General features: G+C 41.7%; 2 protein-coding genes across 3 annotated transcripts in view; both read left to right on the top strand.

Moving 5' to 3' along the window:
• The first annotated feature begins 1,077 nt into the window (after nt 1-1,077).
• On the top strand, nt 1,078-17,037 carry LEPROT. Of its 2 annotated transcripts, XM_012506582.2 has the most exons (4): nt 1,203-1,373; nt 6,410-6,485; nt 10,914-11,100; nt 12,852-17,037. In XM_012506582.2, exons 1-4 carry the CDS (start codon nt 1,358-1,360, stop codon nt 12,966-12,968), a joined length of 396 nt encoding a protein of 131 aa, XP_012362036.1. In that variant the 5' UTR covers nt 1,203-1,357; the 3' UTR covers nt 12,969-17,037. The 2 variants fall into 2 exon arrangements, with proteins under 2 accessions (XP_003265241.1, XP_012362036.1); XM_003265193.1 differs by lacking the exons at nt 10,914-11,100; nt 12,852-17,037 and adding an exon at nt 8,836-9,063 and having other exon boundaries at nt 1,078-1,373.
• LEPR (leptin receptor) overlaps nt 1,285-18,371 on the top strand; it is a 211,436-nt gene continuing 194,349 nt past the window's right edge. Inside the window, exons 1-2 of the mRNA XM_003265191.3 lie at nt 1,285-1,373; nt 6,410-6,485. The gene's annotated coding sequence lies outside the window, so the exon portion shown is untranslated. The remainder of the gene's footprint in view (nt 1,374-6,409; nt 6,486-18,371) is intronic.

Consider the following 18,371-nt stretch of genomic DNA (forward strand, 5'->3'; position numbering starts at 1 on the left):
CCTTAAATGTAAGATGAAGCATTTGGACCAGACTGTTTCAATAACCTTCTAGATTGCTTTTGCCAAAACAGAACTCTCCATTCCTGTGAATAAGATAAGTACACAATGGCTCTCAGAGATCTCAAAACTGGCCTCGGTTACCTGCAAACTTTGAGGTCCCAAGGCACAAAAATAATAGCTTTTTTTTTTTTTTAAGGTTCATGAAAACTTCGGACACAAAAGCTTATATGGTCTTCGTCTCTACAAATAAACCAGGGAGTAAAGAAAAACCCCGCTAGTTTCAGTAAAGCGTTGCTATTAAGCAAAGCAAACCTATGCAAATATCAAGTTCTTAAAGAGGTGTGTTTCCTAAGGGGCCTGTCCTCTGGTACCCCGCCCCTCCTCTGCCACAGTCACGTGAAGGCAGACAGGCACACACTCGCACACTAGCACGCACCTGGGAGCTCAGGGAACACTAACACTGGTTAGTGAGTCGGTGTCCCTCTCCCATCGATTGCAACTTTTCCCCTCCTTCCCTCTCCTCCCTCTCCCCACTTTCTACATCTCTTCTCAGGAAGGCTCAGGGAGGATCCCCCGCTGCGTGCACTGCGTTCTGAGCGGCCCAGGAGAGACTCTGGGCCCGCGGTCGGGGCGGAGCCAAGGTCCCAGCCCACATTGAACGGGCTTGAGGATTACCCGGAGGGCTCAGGATCTAGAAGGAGGGCCCAGGGCACTGAGTTGGGGTTACTCTGGGAAAGCTTTGTGGGGCCAGGTGGGAGCTTAGGGCTGGAGCTGGACTCTGCGAGCTGGGGGCGGAGTTCTAGACTGGCAGGGGCGGAGTTCTAGACTGGCAGGAGCGGAGTTCTGGGTGGCGGGGGCGGGGTCGGGACCGGCAGGGGCGGCCTCTGAGAGTTGGGGGCGGAATTCTGGGCCGGTGAGGGCTTGGGCGGGACCAGCAGGGGCGGCCTCCGCGAGCTAGGGGAGGAGCTCTGCACTGTCAGGGGCGGGGCTCTGAGTAGCGGTAGCGAAGTCTGGAGCCGCAGGCGCTGCCTCCGCGAGCTAGGGGAGGAGCTCCGTACCGTCAGGGGCGGGGCTCTGAGTAGCGAGGCGGGGTCTGAACTAGCAGGCGCGGCCTCTGCGAGCTGGGGGCGGGGTTCTGCACCGGCGGGGGCGGGGCTCTGAGTGGTGCGGGCGGGGTCTGGACCAGCAGGCGCGGCGTATTTTGCGAGCTAAGGTCGGAGTTCTGCACCGGCGGGGGCGGGGCTCTGCGTAGCCGGGGCGGGCTCGGGATCCGCGGGGCGACTCCCGGTCTGGCTTGGGCAGGCTGCCCGGGCCGTGTCAGGAAGCCGGAAGCAGCCGCGGCCCCAGCTCGGGAGACATGGCGGGCGTTAAAGGTACATCGCGGTCCCCGGCTCGCTCGTCGTGCGGTGGGGTTGCCACCTCCGTTCTGGTCTAGCCAGGGGCTGCGCCTTCCGCGCGCCGCTGAGGAACGGTCTCACCACCCTTCCCGCCTCTCCGGGTCGGGAGGCGATCGCCCGCTCCCTTCGTCCCTTGGGGTGTGGGTGGACCGGCGTTTCGGGGGAGCCTCGGCCCTTTTTGCAAGGCCGCTGGCCTTCCTGCTCTCCAGTGGCGGCACCAGACCCCTCCCCAGGCGGAGCCCTCGGCGAGAGCGGCGCCCTCCACCCCTCCTGAGTTTTTAAACAAGGTTTCCACTTCTTGACGTGTCCACCCTAACGCCTTTCTTCTGGTTTTCTGCCCCTCCGCAGTTTCCTATTTGCTACAAAGGACCGTTTGTCTCCAGCGTTCTTAGCATTGGGAAACTTAGTCCTCTTTTTCCTAATGATTTTTCCAACTGGGCAGAGTTGACCGCGGGCAGGTGTCGATGGAAAGCACCCAGAAAGACGGTGTTTCTCGCAGTCGTGGAGAGTAGATTACGTGTAATTTTAATAGTGTTTTCTTCGGTGTTTTCTCTGTTCGTCTATGGACAGAGAAGCAAGTAGTGTTTGTGTAGTATGTATTTTTTGCATGGGGCAGTTGGTAAAAACACCGCGTCCCTTATCTGTATGGCTTCAGAGCAATGTGAGACGGAAAAGGTTTTTTGCAAGGCTTCCTGTATTTTGGTAGGAAAACATTCCATTTCTAGTCTGTCGGATAGAGTAGCATGACTTGTTTTTATATTGGCGTTTATATCATCCTTGAAGTTTGCACCCAAAGATGTCCCCAGTTAACATCTGCTATAAACATGTAGATAGTATATATGAGTACGCCTCTGTTCACTATGAATTTATCCGAGTGTGTGAGCTGTTAGCAGCAGACATTTTATCATTATTTCTGGCTGACTTTTATACTTAATATCAGTTTAGTAAACATGGTTTACTTGGAGAGTGTCGACTGTGTTATATATCCATTTGAAGCCAATGCCAAAAACAGATGAAAAGTAGTGTCTCAGTACCACACATGATCAGAAACTACCAAACCGTGATCACGTTTATGTGTGAATGTGTTAGAAAATTGTGATGTAGTGAAAAAAAAGGAAGTCTGAAATGGAAAAGGACTAAGGGAAGGAAGCATTTTACAGATTCTTCAACTTTTATTGAGGAACTACTGTATGCCAGTGACTTAGGATACAAAGATAAATGAGAAGTTATTGGTGGATGACAGAGCTGGAAATAATTATATTACTATGTCAGTGTTTATGGTGTGCTCAGATGCGGTGGGAGAACAGATGGTGGGTTGGATTTTGTCCTCCAAAAAGATATGTTCAAGCTCTAATTCCCTAGTACCTGTGAATGTGATCTTATTTGGAAGTGGTGTCTTTGCAAATATAATCAAGTTAAAATGATACTGGTTTAAGGTGGGCCCTAATCCAATGACTGGTGTCCTTATAAGAAGAGGGGAATTTAGACATAGAGACATACAGGGAGAATACCATGTGAAGACGGAGACAGAAATTGGAGTGATGCAGCTACAAAGCCAGGAGCACCAAAGATTGTTGGCAACCATGCTGGCAACCGCTGAATGTTAGGAAGAGGCAAGGAAGGGTGCTTCCCTACAGCCTTTAGAGGGAGTGTGGTGGCGCTGCTGACACCTTGATTTCAGAAGTCCAAGCCTCCAGAACTGTCAGAAGATAAATTTCTATTGTTCTCAGCCATCCAGTTTGTGGTACTTTGTAACGGCAGCCCTAGGAAACTGATACAGGTGGGATTAATTTCCCCTGCTGCAGAGAGAGGACTGTTTTCACAGAAGAGGCGATGCTTGAACCGAATCTGAAGGGATCAATACGGCGTCACTTGGCAAGGCATGGAGTGAAGGTGGAGTATATCCCAAGTGGGGAGGACAGCACGTGACATGGGGCAGGGCTCATGAAACAAACATGCCTTCTTCTCTTCAGGTACTTAAGCTACATTAGTAAGTCCAGAAGTTAGTGGTGAGGGTTGAAACTGGACAGGCAGTTAGGAGTGAGTCAGGCCATGGTGAGCCTCCATGCCAGAACAACTTGTAGGCTGTGGAAGCAACTGCAAAGGGATAGCAGCAGTGATATATATAGTTGAAAGATCACTGTCTGCTGTGTAGAGGATGGATTAGAAGAGTCACAGAGGCAGGAATGAGAGGTTAAGGGCCTGCACCAGGGCTGTAGCAGAGAGTTTAAGAAGTCTGGGAGATTGAGTCACCTTGACTTACTGATTCATTGGAAGGTGGAATGCAATCATGGTGTCAGTCCTCTAAGATAGGACCTTTAAAGCGTAGGGATAGTGATTCGGTTTTACACGTGTTACACACGTTGAATTTGAGGTTCTTGTTGGCGGTCAAGGCAGAGAAGTCCAGACTAGAGGTGGAAGTACAGGCCGAGTTCTTTAGGACCTACTCTGGGCTGGAGCATCAGTTGCGGCTGGGCCCTTGTGGTGCTAGGAGCTTTGGGTTGAACATAAGTTTTCAGCAGGAGTGTGTGGAGTGAAAAGAGAGATGGGGTTGGATTTTTGGTCAACTCCAACTTTAAGAGATGCAGAGGATGTGATTCCTGAAAAAAGAGGGAAAAAAAAGACCAGAAAGAATCAAACAGAAAGATGATTGTGAACCTTGAGAAACTGGTATCAAAACAGAAGGAAGAGGTCTGCAGTTCCTAGCTTTGACAGGCCTCATGGAGGAGGGGGTACTGCCCATGGTCAGGCACAGAGCAGAGGAGCAAAGCCCGCTAGGAAAAGATCATCTGTAATGAAAAAGTATGTGGTATTTGCTTTCCATCCACACCTGGGCATTTTCCATTAAAGAGTGGAAATGTAAAAAGATATGTTAAAATTGACAGTGTTACTTTGTCCCTTAACATCTGTATACTTTCAGATGTTTTTTAAAAAGCACTTTGGCACCTTCCTATTAAAGAGTCTCTCTAAATCTTCTCTCAAGTAAAAGGAAGTAATCAAAAATGTTCATTAGCTTAATTAATTAGTTTAATACTAATTATGAGTATTATGGACTTTTTTCAGAAGAAAATTTGGATAAGATAGTCTCCTATGCTTTTGATTTCTACCTTTATCAAAGAACATTGCTAAAATGAGTAGATACCTGAGTCAGTCAGCATTTATTTGACTACCTCCTTTTGCCAAGCACTTTACATAGATTATCTCATTTAATTCCCATAAGCTCAATAAAATGGCACCATTATTTCCATTTTATAGGTGAGAAGTCAGGTTCAGAGGTTTAGCCTCTACCCAAGGTCATAAGACCAGATGGTGGCAGTATGTTTATTGCGGCACTATTCACAATAGCAAAGAGTTGGAACCAACCCAAATGTCCAACAACGATAGACTGGATTAAGAAAATGTGGCACATATACACCATGGAATACTATGCAGCCATAAAAAATGATGAGTTCGTGTCCTTTGTAGGGACATGGATGAAACTGGAAAACATCATTCTCAGTAAACTATCACAAGGACAAAAAACCAAACACCGCATGTTCTCTCTCATAGGTGGGAATTGAACAATGAGAACTCATGGACACAGGAAGGGGAACATCACACTCCGGGGACTGTTGTGGGGTGGGGGGAGGGGGGAGGGACAGCATTAGGAGATACACCTAATGCTAAATGACGAGTTAATGGGTGCAGGAAATCAACATGGCACATGGATACATATGTAACAAACCTGCACATTGTGCACATGTACCCTAAAACCCTAAAGTATAATAAAAAAAAAAAAAAAAAAAAAAAAAAGATTTGACTCCTATTTGTGACTCAGAGCTCAAGATTTTTTAACAACCTTGATACTCTGTTTCTCACTCAGCAGCACAAGGGCAAATACGTTCCTACTCCCGCAGAGACTAGTGTCCCATAGATACAGGGAATAAATATTTTATTCAGTGGACACTAGTTGGGAATTGTTTCCTACAAAGACATGAAAACAATCTTCAAATACTTGAAGTACTGTGTTTGGGGAGGCAAAATGATCAAAGGTGTATATTACAGGGAGGCAGTTCTGGATATAATTTAAAGAAGGAGGGCTTTCAACATTTAGAAGCTGTTGGAATTCAATGACCTGTCTTGGGTGGTAGTGAGTTTTCCTTCACTGGAGTTGTGTGGACCGACTGGCTGCTGTCTGGTGACAAATATAGAGGGAATTCATACATTGGATAGGGGTTAGGTACTGGAATTACTTGAGACCTTTGTATACCTTATGATTTTAAGGTGGCAGACATGGGTCATTGTCTTAATCAGTTTGGGCTACTATAAGAAATATATTGTAGACTGAGTGGCTTAAACAACAAACATTTAGTTTCCACAGTTCTGAAGACTGAGAAGTCCAAAATTGTGGTGCGGTCAGATCTGGTGTCTGGTGAGAGCCGGCTTCCTGGTTTGCAGGCCTGCTTTCTGCTCTCACATTGGAGAACAGAGAGAGAGAAAGACAGAGAGAGCATGTGCTCTACTTTCTCTTTTCTTATAAGGGCACTCATCCCATCGTGAAGACCCCACCCTCATGACCTCATCTGAACCTAATTATCTCCCAAAGGCCCACCTCCTAATAGCATCTTATGGTGAGAGGGATGGAGCCGGGAAGGTTTCAACATACGAATTTGAAAGGGACACACATAATGCAGTCTGTAACAGGGGTCAAATGTAACCTCAATAAAATGAGTAAATTGCTACATTTGCTTGCATTTGGGACCTTTTTTTCTTTCTTTTTTATTTTAGTAAATGGTTTTATTGATAAATGATTCACATACCATAAAATTAACATTTTTAAAGTGTAAGATTTCATGGTTTTTAGTATATTCAGAAGGTTATGCAGCCATCACTACTATCTAATTCCAGAAAATTTAATCATCCCCCCAAAGAAACTCTGGACCTATTAGAAGTCACTCCCCGTTTCCCCAAACCCTCTAGTGCCTGACAACCTCTACTGTGGGAACTTTAACTCTCGGCTTTATTTTTCACAGCTCTTGTGGCATTATCCTTCAGTGGGGCTATTGGGCTGACTTTTCTTATGCTGGGATGTGCCTTAGAGGATTATGGGTAAGTTATCATTTCAAAAAGAACTATTCCTCTTTCTGTGTCTTTGTCACTGTTAGTATGGGTGTTAGAGAGTTTGGTCCATTTAGCACGAAGTTCTAACCAGTGAGTTAGTGGAGCCCGGATTATGAACACAGTCCCTTTGTGGGTCAGGTATACTTTTGCAGAGGGCTCTGTTAAAAATTGATGTATTCATTCCATAAGCATTTGTTTAACACCTACTCTGGACTAGCTGGGGACACACAAATGAAGAGACACAGTCCTGTCCTCAAAGAGGTAAAGTTCTAGTTGTGAGTGAGAGACAAACAGTCTAGTCAGTAGGATGGCAGCTGCAGTGGAGATGCCAGCCAAGTATGCTGGAGCTCAGATAAAGTGCACCTGAGTTTCAGTGGGACAGTCAGGGAAGGCTGCATGGCAGAGGTTGTATCTAAGCCAAGACTTGGTAGATAAATAAGAGTTTCTCAGGGTGATGAGTCAGGGGAGGACATTCCAGGCAGAGGGAACATTCTACACATTTTTTTATTCAACCATTGTTGGTTGAATGCTTCCCATGTGCTAGCCACTGTTATGGGAACTAGGGATTAAGACATAAGAAAACAAAGGTCTTGCTCTCTCAGAGTTTGTGTTTCGGTGGGGGAGACGGACAGTAAACAACAAAAGTATGCATACTGTCAGAGGTAGAAGTGGTACAAAAGATGAAGAGCATAGAAGCTGGGAAGACAGTGGTCAGGGAGGGCCTCTCAGAGGAAGTACAAAGTGAGAAGAAATGTCAAGAAAATCAGGAAGCAGGTCATACAGATCTCTAGGGAAAAAGCACTTTAGGCACCAGGAAAGCTGCATGCCAAGGCCCAGAAACATGAAAGCGTATATAGCCTTTTCAGGAAACCACACATGGTACATTATGGTACAGCATAAATTGTAGTTGGAGTGGCAAAAGAAGAGTTAGTCAAGAGTGTAAAAGTCAGCACTTAGGGCTCTATATGCCTGCCGTGTAGAGGAGGTTCCATTTTACACATCAGACAATAGGAGCTGGGAAAATATCTTGAGAATGGGTTTGGAGGAGGGTGTTATGTTATAATGTCATTCTGGCCATAATGTGAAACTAGATAGGAAAGTGCTGAGACTGCAGTCAGGGAGAATAGTAAGGGACTTCTGTCATAAATCAAGCAAAATTGAGGGCTGGGTCAGTACGAATGGAAAGAAAAGGAGAGTGAGTTAGGAAACCAAACCAACCAACAGGTTTTTGTTCGTCGATGTCAAGATTCAACAAGGAGAGAGAGTTCTTAGATGTCTCGCACGTGATTGGCTTGAACAACCAGATAGAAGACGATGTGATTAGGTCGGGCGCTGTGGCTCATGCCTGAAATCCCAGCACTTTGGGAGGCTGAGGCAGGCAGATCACGAGGTCAAGAGATCGAGACCATCCTAGGCAACATGGTGAAACCCCGTCTCTACTAAAAATACAAAAAATTAGCTGGGCGTGGTGGCACACGCCTGTAGTCCCAGCTACTTAGAAGGCTGAGGCAGGAGAATTGCTTGAACCTAGGAGGTGGAGGTTGTAGGGAGCCGAGATGGTGCCACTGCACTCCAGCCTGGCGACAGAATGAGACTTTGTCTCCAAAACAAAGAAGATGATGATGTGGTTAAGTGAGACCAATTGAAGTGAGTTGTTATGACAGTGATGAATTCAAATCCATCCAAATATAAGGAGTCACTTATGTTTGTGTAGAGCCTTCACAGCAATTACTTTATTCTAGCTTTAGGAAGGTAATAAGGTATTATTATCCTCATTTCTTGCTGGGAAACCAAAGCCCAGAGTAGTTACTTACCCAGATTGCACAGCAATAAGTGACAGAGGCCGGGCGTGGTGGCTCATGCCTATAATCCCAGCACTTTGGAAGACAGCGGTAGGAGGATTGCTTGAAGCCAGGAGTTTGAGACCAGTCTGGGCAACAAAGTGAGACCCCATTCTACAAAAAACTAAAATAAAATTAGCCAGGCATGATGCCTGTAGCAGGGTTGGGAGGCTGAGGTGGGAAGGTTGGTTGGGCCCAGGGGTTGGAGGCTGCAGTGAGCTGTGATCACACCACGCAGTCCAGCCTGGGCGACAGAGCGAGACTCCGTCTCTTAAATAAAAAAGTAGAAAAAAAATTAAAATGGGAGACATGGAAATGGAGCTCATGTTCTGACGCTCTTGGCCAAACGTTTTTCCACTATTCCACAACCAACTGTCAATCTAGGAGTTTGAATTCTCTGTGATACGCTGTGTCTTTGTAAGGTAAGAAAATGACTCATTACCGCTACTACAAATAAGTTTGTTTTCTATCTTTATTTTAATTTTTTTGTTTTTTAGAGATGCCACAACACCCAGCTGATTTTTTTAAAAAGTTTTTGTAGAGACGGAGTCTCTCTGTGTTGCTCAGGCTGGTCTTGAACTCCTGGCCTCAAGTCATCCTCCCGCCTTGGCCTCCCAAAGCTGTATCTTGATAGTGAACCAGGATTATCATCTATATTGGAAGTCAGCAAACTGCCACATATAACCTGCTACCTGTTTTTGTAATAAAGATTTTATTGAAATACAGCCATGCTCATTTGTTTATGAATTATCTTTGGCTGCTTTTGCATTGCTCTGCCAATGATCTTTGGCAGAGTTAAGTAGTTGAGATAGTCTTTATGGCTGGCAGATCCTCATTATTTACTCTTTGGCCCTTTACAGGAAAAGTTGGCCAACCCCGGTCTACGCGTTTCCTGAATTGTATATATTTAATATTTACATTTTATATATAAACAAGGTTTCTTGTACATTAATATTTCTCTTAGTTGGATATTGGTGGCTTACTATGAATGGAAACATAGAATCAGATTGTTTTTCACAAAACTGTCACTGTATTCCAGGAAAAATTAAGAGTTCTTGGCTGTGGATATGTCAGGTGACAGCTATTTCTATTCCAAACCCCTTCCTTTCTCTGTGTCTCCTTTCTCACTGTTCAAAGAAGGGCTTTGAAGTAGAGAATGTCTAAGGGCTACTTCCCACAATATTGTTTGGTGATTCCTGAAACATACTATCATCCCTCTAGTTTAAAATCAGAGGTCCAAATCCACTGTTTCCATCCTGAGTCCTCTTGAAGGACACATTCCCTTCTTGCCTTTTGGTTACCTAGATCTGTGGCTGGAATGGGAGGCTTTCATTAGTGTGGCTTCATCCTAACACCTGCGTGTAGGTGCTGTCTGGGTGTATCTGTGTGATCACAGTATTGTGGTGATATGAATTATTGTAGTGTATATATAAAAGTGAGCAGAGACTTTTTTTTTCTTAAGAAATGAAGCATAACAAATGTCTGATGGAGAAAAAAAGATGATTTTTGAAGTATTGATAGAGAAAATACTGTTGGAAACCAGATGGCAATTTTTTTTTATAATTACAAAATGTTGAAATTTGGGAGGAAAACAGTTTTGTTTTGTTTTTACATTACATTGTTAATTGTGACCTCTTATAATGAAGATTAGAGTACATCTAAGGTTTTCACTAGTGAGCATACTTATTTTCATGCCTTCCGTACTTAAAATTTATTTATTATTTTATTCATTTAACAAGTATAAATGGAGTACATCATTTTAGGCCCTGGAGATAAATGGCTTTTGACCAAGACTAATGTATCAGATGGGAAGAAGTGCTGTGCAGAAAGTTCAAAGAGGGTAGTATGTTCGAGGGTGACCTGGGGTACTTTAGAATAGATGGCCAGGGAAAGTTCCGCTTTTAGAAAGGAATCTGTCAGTTTAGATCACATGGTATGAAGGAGTCAGCCAATGAGAAGATCATGGGGAAGGACATTGCAAGCAGCGGGCACAGGTAGCGCAAAGGCCCCAGGATAACAGCTATGAGCTCAGAGTGTTCAGGGAACAGAAAGAAGGCTGGTGTGGCTACAGATTAAGCAAATGAAGGGAAAAGAGTACAAAATGAGTGGAAGAAGTGGATAATACCAGACCATAAAGGCTTTGTAGTCTAGGGCAAGGAATTTGGGATTTATTCTAAGCTCTTAAAAGGTTTCAAGCATGCGTGCACTCAAAAGATCTTTACCGAGCTAAGCTTTTGCAAGACACTCTACTATGTTCTGTAAGGAAGGCAGAAATGACCAAGTTAAAATTTTGTCTCTAAAGAAATTGTGGCTCAGTGGTACAGAAAACAGTAAAGTTTCTAGGGTATGTATTATATAGTGATTTCTTAACACAATATAAGCTACCTACATAGTAATTTTAAAATTGTCACTACTTATCTATCCCTGGTAGAAATCATCTTATGTTCTAATATACACAATTAATTTTTTGACCTAAACATTTAAAATAGCAATGATTTTGAAATAGTAGTATGTCTGTCATTTAAAATGTAACTGTTATTTTTCTTTTTGGATTTTGCCTGGGTCCAACTGACAGCGTTTACTGGCCCTTATTCGTCCTGATTTTCCACGCCATCTCCCCCATCCCCCATTTCATTGCCAAAAGAGTCACCTATGACTCAGATGCAACCAGTAGTGCCTGTCGGGAACTGGCATATTTCTTCACTACTGGAATTGTTGTTTCTGCCTTTGGATTTCCTGTTATTCTTGCTCGTGTGGCTGTGGTAAGTTTTATTTTCTATTGTTTTGCCCAACTGTTGCTGAGTTTACTTCAGAGGCCTGTGTCTGGGACCTCCATTTCATGTTCATTACTTAGGCTTTATACTCAAGGCCGTGTATTTTTAGTTGCTCTGTTCCTCTACTTTAGACCTGCCTATCAGTAGCTCGGCCATGCTTTCAGAGTGCTTTCTTTATTTCTCTTACAACTTTTAGCCAGACGATATGATTTCTTGCTTTTTCTACTTTAAGCTATTCTCTGGAATTGTTCTTAAATTCCTGCCTCTTAAATCTTACAGTGATCCGTAGATACTATGCTAGCAGGACTTTTCTAGTTGCAAGATGAAGATATTTCAAATTCTTCTGCAAATGGGATCATGGACTCAACTCTCAACTCAGTATAATAGGTATATGTTGAGGGACAACTATGTAGCTTCCAGAAAATGCAGTGAATAAGTTGACATCTTCACTTCCAAGACAAAAGCTTTCTTTTTGTCTTCAAAGTATGCATTGTAGGTATAATTTATTCAATTATTTGATGTTCACTGTCTTTCCTACTATTTGATTTTATTCCCTCCAATTATATTCTATTTTAATTTTATGAAACTCTTATTTGAGGCATTGAATATCAGATAAGCCCACATCTTGTTTATTCAATAAATATCTTTGGAACAACTACTATTTGTAAAACACCAGAAATAAGAAATAGGTACTGTCTCTGCTCCTAAGGAACACAGAAACTAGCTTGCTGCGTAAGTATACTGTAAGTGTACTATGTGAGACGGTTGAAGCATGATCAGAATGCCATAGGGGCACCAAGAAGAGAGAAATTCCAGCTGGCATTTGATATGGGCCTCTAACGATAAATAGCATTTGTATTAAGGTAGGATGGCTGTTGTATGGAATGACATTCAAGTGTAAGAATGCAATATATGGAATAAGGAAGAGTCCAGTGTGGTAGAGCTAAAAGAAGGTTGTTGAGATTAAGGCTGGAAGGGTTGTGAAACCTGATTAGCAATGGTCTTGAACCCCATGCCACTTTGATCTTTGTCTAGATCATGGGGAAAGATTGAAGGGTTTTGAATACAACAAGATTGTCATGACTTTATTCTTCTTGTGCTTTACACCAGCCTTCTTAAGCGCTGCAGTAAATATTTGTATTTTTTCCTTTCAATGCTGCCATCATGTTTTGTGAAGAAACTTTCATTGACGTTTCTATTGGTTAAAGTAAAACAAAAAATGCCCACTAGAGGGTACTCTCATCCCCAAATGTGCTTCTGTAAAACCATCTACAAACCATCTACCAAGCTGGAAAGCAGTTTTCAGTTGTATGAAGACTATTATTTAAAGTCTTTTCTTGCCTAGAAAAGAAACAAACAAATTCATAACTCTACAATTTTTATTTTCCATGAAAGAAGTCGATGTGTGCAGAACTTTCAGTACCCAATATTGTAATTGCACTATTTATAATCTTACCACTTGAGTTTTACTTAAGGCAATCATTGTCAATTAAAAACAAGTAGAGAAATATGTCTAATTGGGAACATATTAAGGATGATACTAGACTTAATTAACAAGCATCACAGAAGTAATTAGACTCATTTCTGAACAGTTCGTTGTCTCCTGTTAACATTATTAAGCCTTTTAGCAGCTTTGTGTAATATTTCATTGGATGTTTCTAATGCGGAAAATAATAGGGATTGCAAAGAGTACAATATGAAGGAAGTAAGGATTTAATCCTTCTTTTCTTGTCTTTCAGATCAAATGGGGAGCCTGTGGCCTTGTGTTGGCAGGCAATGCAGTCATTTTCCTTACAATTCAAGGGTTTTTCCTTATATTTGGAAGAGGAGATGATTTTAGCTGGGAGCAGTGGTAGCACTTTATTCTGATTACAGTGCATTGAATTTCTTAGAACTCATACTGTCTGTATACATGTGCACATGTGGCATTTTACTATGAAATTTAATATGCTGGGTTTTTTAATACCTTTATATCATGTTCACTTTAAGGAAGACTTCATAAGTAAAAGATGAGTTTTATTCTCAGCAAATAGACCTGTCAAATTTAGATTATGTTACTCAAATTATGTTACTTGTTTGGCTGTTCATGTAGTCATGGTGCTCTCAGAAAATATATTAACCCAGTCTTGTAGACAGCTGCCACCTTATGCAGTGCATCTAAACCTTTTGCTTGGGGATGTGCTTGGAGAGGCAGATAACACTGAAGCAGGTCTCTCATGGCCCAGGAAGGCCGGGGTGGATCCCTCTTTGTGTTGTAGTCCATGCTATTCAAAGTGTGGCCCACAGACCAAGAGCCTCAACATTTCCTAGGGCCTTATTAGAAATGCAGAATCTGAAGCCCCACTCTGGACCCAGGGCATTTTGATGAGATCCAAAGGAGTTGTATGCACATGAAAGTTTGAGAAGCATCGTCATAGAGAAGTAAACATCACACCCAACTTCCTTATCTTTCCAGTGGCTAAACCACTTAACCTCTGTGGGTGTTACCTGCTTATTTTGTTAAAAAAAAAAAAAAAAGTCTCACCTGCTTTCATGCTGAGGACAAGTTCAGATGTTCAAGCCTATAATATTCAGGCTGTTCCTCAAATTCATGGAAAGTGTTCTCAGAATTGGGAGACAGTCAAAGGGTACAAAGCCTCAGTTAGGAGGAATAAGTGTGATTTTTTTTAAAGATCACTTGCACAGCATACTAAATATAGGAATAATTGAATGTGTATTTCAATATTGCTAAGAGTAGATTTCTAATGTCCTCATAAAAAAGTTAAATATTTGAGGTAATATGTTAGTGTAATCATTCCACCTTATATTCAAAAATCATAACACTGTATTGTACCCTATAAATATATACAATAATTTGTCAACATATAATCAAAATAAAAAACAAAACGTACTCCCTCCCCCCAAAAAAACTTCTCAGTGGGGAACAGGTGTATCTTTTCATCTGAAAGACAATGCTGGGGGAGGAGGTCCACAGAGATGCGGGCAGGGAGGCTGGGCTGGAGCCAGCCCCTGCGTTAGCAGGAGGGGGAGAATAGATAGGTAACTCTTTTACGTTTCCTTTATAATCTGGCACTTCTCCCCAGCTCCTTCCCTCTGCCCTCCACCCCTACTCCTCAACAGTTCTGGTTTGTCCTGACTTCTCTACAGCTCTGGCTTCTTCCTGAAGAGATAGAGGAGCCATGTAAGCACGCAGTGGGTGAACTGCTTAATTTCCCTACACGTTGATGTACTTACTGTCTTCCGTCCTGTAGGTCTTTTCTATGTAACTTTATGCCACCCTTAAATAAATCACTGGGTATACATGTCATGTTGGATCCTGTAATCACAGTTTTCCCTGCTCACCTTTTTGTCTAAGATCTATTGAGAAAGGGAAATATGGGAAGGAGAACCATTTGATCAGAATACAACCAATAGTCTTTAAGTATTGTTTAAGTATGAAACTGAAATACATTCAAAAGGCTTGTGATCTGAGTAATTAGTGGGTATGATGCTGGGACTGGAAAATAGAAAGTCATAACTAAAGGGTTAATGTGCAACATTATTTTTTGGCCTTGTGCATGATTTTATGTTTTCAGTGTCCTGTGTACATATAGAATTGTTAAAGTTGTTATTTCCAATATTTATATTAGAAAAATTATTTAGATACTTTATAATTTTAACCAGCATTTTTAATAATGACACTTGCATTTATTGTATTATAATAAATTTCACTTTTAACTTTAAAAGTTTTTATTGTGATGTTGCCTTGCCTGAAAAGATAACAAAAATGAGAGAATTTCTTGATGTTTTAAAATGGGCAGTTTTGAGCAATTATCTGTCCTAACAGAACAATAGCAATAAGTTTTAGGATACCATCTTAAATGTCTAGTTGGTGTGCAATAGCTTTTCTTTCTAAGATGGCAATAATGATTTGTTTCTACTACATTTTGCAAAAGTGTTTTTGTTGCTTATACACATTTTCAATAACCAAGGTAGCCTTCATATGTAGCCTTAAAGCATTACCTCTTGATTGTATCTTTAGATTGATATAAAGTACTTGCATATAGAGTATTTGAAGTGATAGGTTATTAGATTTGCTCTATGTCAGAAAGAGCTATTCTGCAATGCCTAAATATCATTTAAACAGTAAATATTAATAGGAAATATTCCTATATCTGAATATATAATATAAAAGTTTGGTCATGGTGACACAAATGTTGGGCATTTTTTTCCTTATAAAAGGCTCTTTTTTTTTTTTAATATTGTACAATATATTTGGAGATTCAGAGCATAGTGACTATAGTCTAAAACTGAGATTGCACTTCCAAAATTGCCCACAGGTAAATAATCTTATGAAGGGATTCTTTATCATGTTTCAAACAAGTGGCTTACAAGCAGACTTTGAGACACTTTTCCACAGAAACAATACCATGAATTGGTGATTGAGTTCCCAGGCCAAGCCTCCCTCAACAGGTTCAACTCTGATACACCTAACCTGTGATACTGAAGGTGCCTGCCTGAGTTTTGGGTCTCTGAGACAGGGTAGTGTGAGCAGTTTGGAGGAAGGACAGTGCAACTTTCCACCCCTTTTCCTAAGAACAAGGTCTTTCTCCTTTTAATTTTTCCACTCATTTTCACCTCCTAATGCCCTTGAGATCCAGGTACACTCCTGGGAGTTTTGTTCACCTCTCCCAACTGCGAGCCTTCCCACTGGGCTCCATCCTCCCTCCTGAGGTTCTTATATTCCAGAGTCACCCACCCTTCTCCTCCCATTAGTCAGTTCTCTAAGTACAGCTGATGTCATGTGGTGCTGAGAAGAAAGCAGATCACACTTCATCACAGAAACAATGCCTTGTGATTTTCTTCTCCACATCTGAAATTCCTTTTACACCTGCATTGGGCCGACTGCCATTCCCACGACTGCTGCACCTGCATTTTTAGAGAATGCCTCATAACCCACTGATTCTCATTCACAGAGAAGGGGAGAATGGCAAGAAGAAACATTCCAGCAGCTTATAGAAGGATAGCAATATTTTGGGACAGGGACAATCCTGTCATACCTCATCTCGTCCTCAGGAGGAGTTCTGAGCTGGTCCTGCTTTCGTAGTTGTTTCTTTTCTTCCACTTAAGAACTCATAGATTTTTCTTACTGTCCTAAGGAAGTCCTTACCTCTGAGGTATCTCCTCAGTGAATACTGTTTTCAAGGCTGAAATGGTTCATTATGTTAATAACCTTCTTTATGTTCTCAGGGAAATGCTTAGGTGGTGTCACAAAATGTGCCTTTTCTTTTCTTTTCTTTTCTTTTTTTTTTTCGAGACAGGGTCTCGCTCTGTTGCCCAGGCTGGAGTGCAGTGGCGCGGTCTCGGCTCACTGCAAGCTCCGCCTCCCAGGTTCACGCCATTGTCCTGCCTCAGCCTCCCAAGGAGCTGGGACTACAGGCTCCTGCCACCACGCCTGGCTAATTTTTTTGTATTTTTAGTAAAGATGGGTTTCATCGTGTTAGCCAGGATGGTCTCGATCTCCTGACCTCATGATCCGCCCGCCTTGGCCTCCCAAAGTGCTGGGATTACAGGCCTGAGCCACTGTGCCCGGCCAAAATGGGCCTTTTCAAAGTTTGTGAAATCAGATTTTGTATCCCAACAGAACCAAAATATTTATGAGCATGCTAGCATTTTTCCAAGCATGGTAATTAGTTCACAACTGAGAAATATTATGTCTGTAGTAGATAAATATTAGTCGTGCATTTTAATTTAATTCTCCTTTTTCCATTTTGTCTCATTAAGTACCTTATTGCAAAAATCCCACTGAGTAATAGTGGGATCATAAATTATAATCTTTCAAATAGCCATGCTACCAGCGTACAACAGTGATGTGATACATGTAACCCCAAATGTGATGTGATAGGACGATTACTTTGTAAATAAAACTTGTTATTGACATTTTAACAAAGGCTTTTATGTACATTATTAAATGAAAAAGTGTATATTTTACTTTGCGGTACGTTACATTTGGAAAGGAGATCAGCAAGTTAATTTTCCCATTGTTTTTCTCTGCATAATCTTAATGTGAATCTGACCAGTTTGAAGCCTGTACTTGCTGTAGTTGAAGAGAAGCAGTCCGGGAATGTTGTGCTGACTGGAAGGAATCCAGGCCTTAATTTCTGTGGCTGACGCTCCCCATGGTGGACATGGAAGATTGGAAAAGAAAAAAACCTGACACCTTAAGAAAAGTGCTCTACATATTTTGAGGAGTCTTTTTGCACACTACAGAAAAGAATGCACTAATAGAAAGTAGTCTTTAAGGAATATTATGTCCTCCTTATGCACAAAACATTTGGGAAAGATCTGATGTTTTACTAATGGATTTAGGCAGCCAGATTGTAAAGAAATCAAGCTAGTTATTTCTTTGCATTGCCAAGCTAAGTGTAAAGTTAAACTTTTAATAGAAATGGAAATGAAAATTTGGTAATACCAACATAACTATAAAATGGCCATAAGAAAAATCAGTTCCCAAGGAAAATTAATAGATGACCATTTTGAAACAGTTATTTGTGGTCAATACGAGGCACGTAGGCAAAGTGGTCTTAATCCTAAGATTGCTCATTTGGTGAAGAGCACACTTGGAGACTGTACAATCTCTCTTGACTTTTGATTATATCTTTATCAAATTTGCATAATTACAACTGTTTACACATTTCCGAATGAATAGATATTAACTTAAGTGTGTGCATTCATTTTTCCCCTCAGAATAATTAAATAATAAAACCATCAGTTCAACTTTAGCTGGATAATCATTGCACTTATTAATTTAAAGCATAAATGCCTCTGCCTCAACACTTTCATTTCCTCTGTGGTTGAGAAACAAATTATATCACTACACTCTGTAAAGTTTCATGATTCTTACAGCCTTCTCCTCAAAACTGTATTCTTGTTCATCTGACAAACCCAGAGTTCTCCAGTGCTTCCAACCCTCACTGCTGCAGCCTTGCCACTTGTGGTTCCTTGACAGTGCTTCTGCTAAAATCCACTTAACCACTGATGGAAATGAGTTACATGAGTTCTGAACACACGTTTTAATCGGATTCCTGATTAAATTAATGGCAGTGAGTCTTAGGCTTGATTTATTCAAGATTCCATGGTGTGGAACTGATAGTTGCTCAGCTCTTTAATAAAATCACTGGAAAAATATATATATATATATTTTTTTTTGAGATGGCATCTCAGTGTGTTGCCCAGGCTCCCTGGGCTCAAGCTATCCTCCTGCCTCAACCTCCTAAGTA

The sequence above is a fragment of the Nomascus leucogenys genome, chromosome 5 (genome assembly GCF_006542625.1).
Source record: "Nomascus leucogenys isolate Asia chromosome 5, Asia_NLE_v1, whole genome shotgun sequence".
Taxonomy (NCBI): domain Eukaryota; kingdom Metazoa; phylum Chordata; class Mammalia; order Primates; family Hylobatidae; genus Nomascus; species Nomascus leucogenys.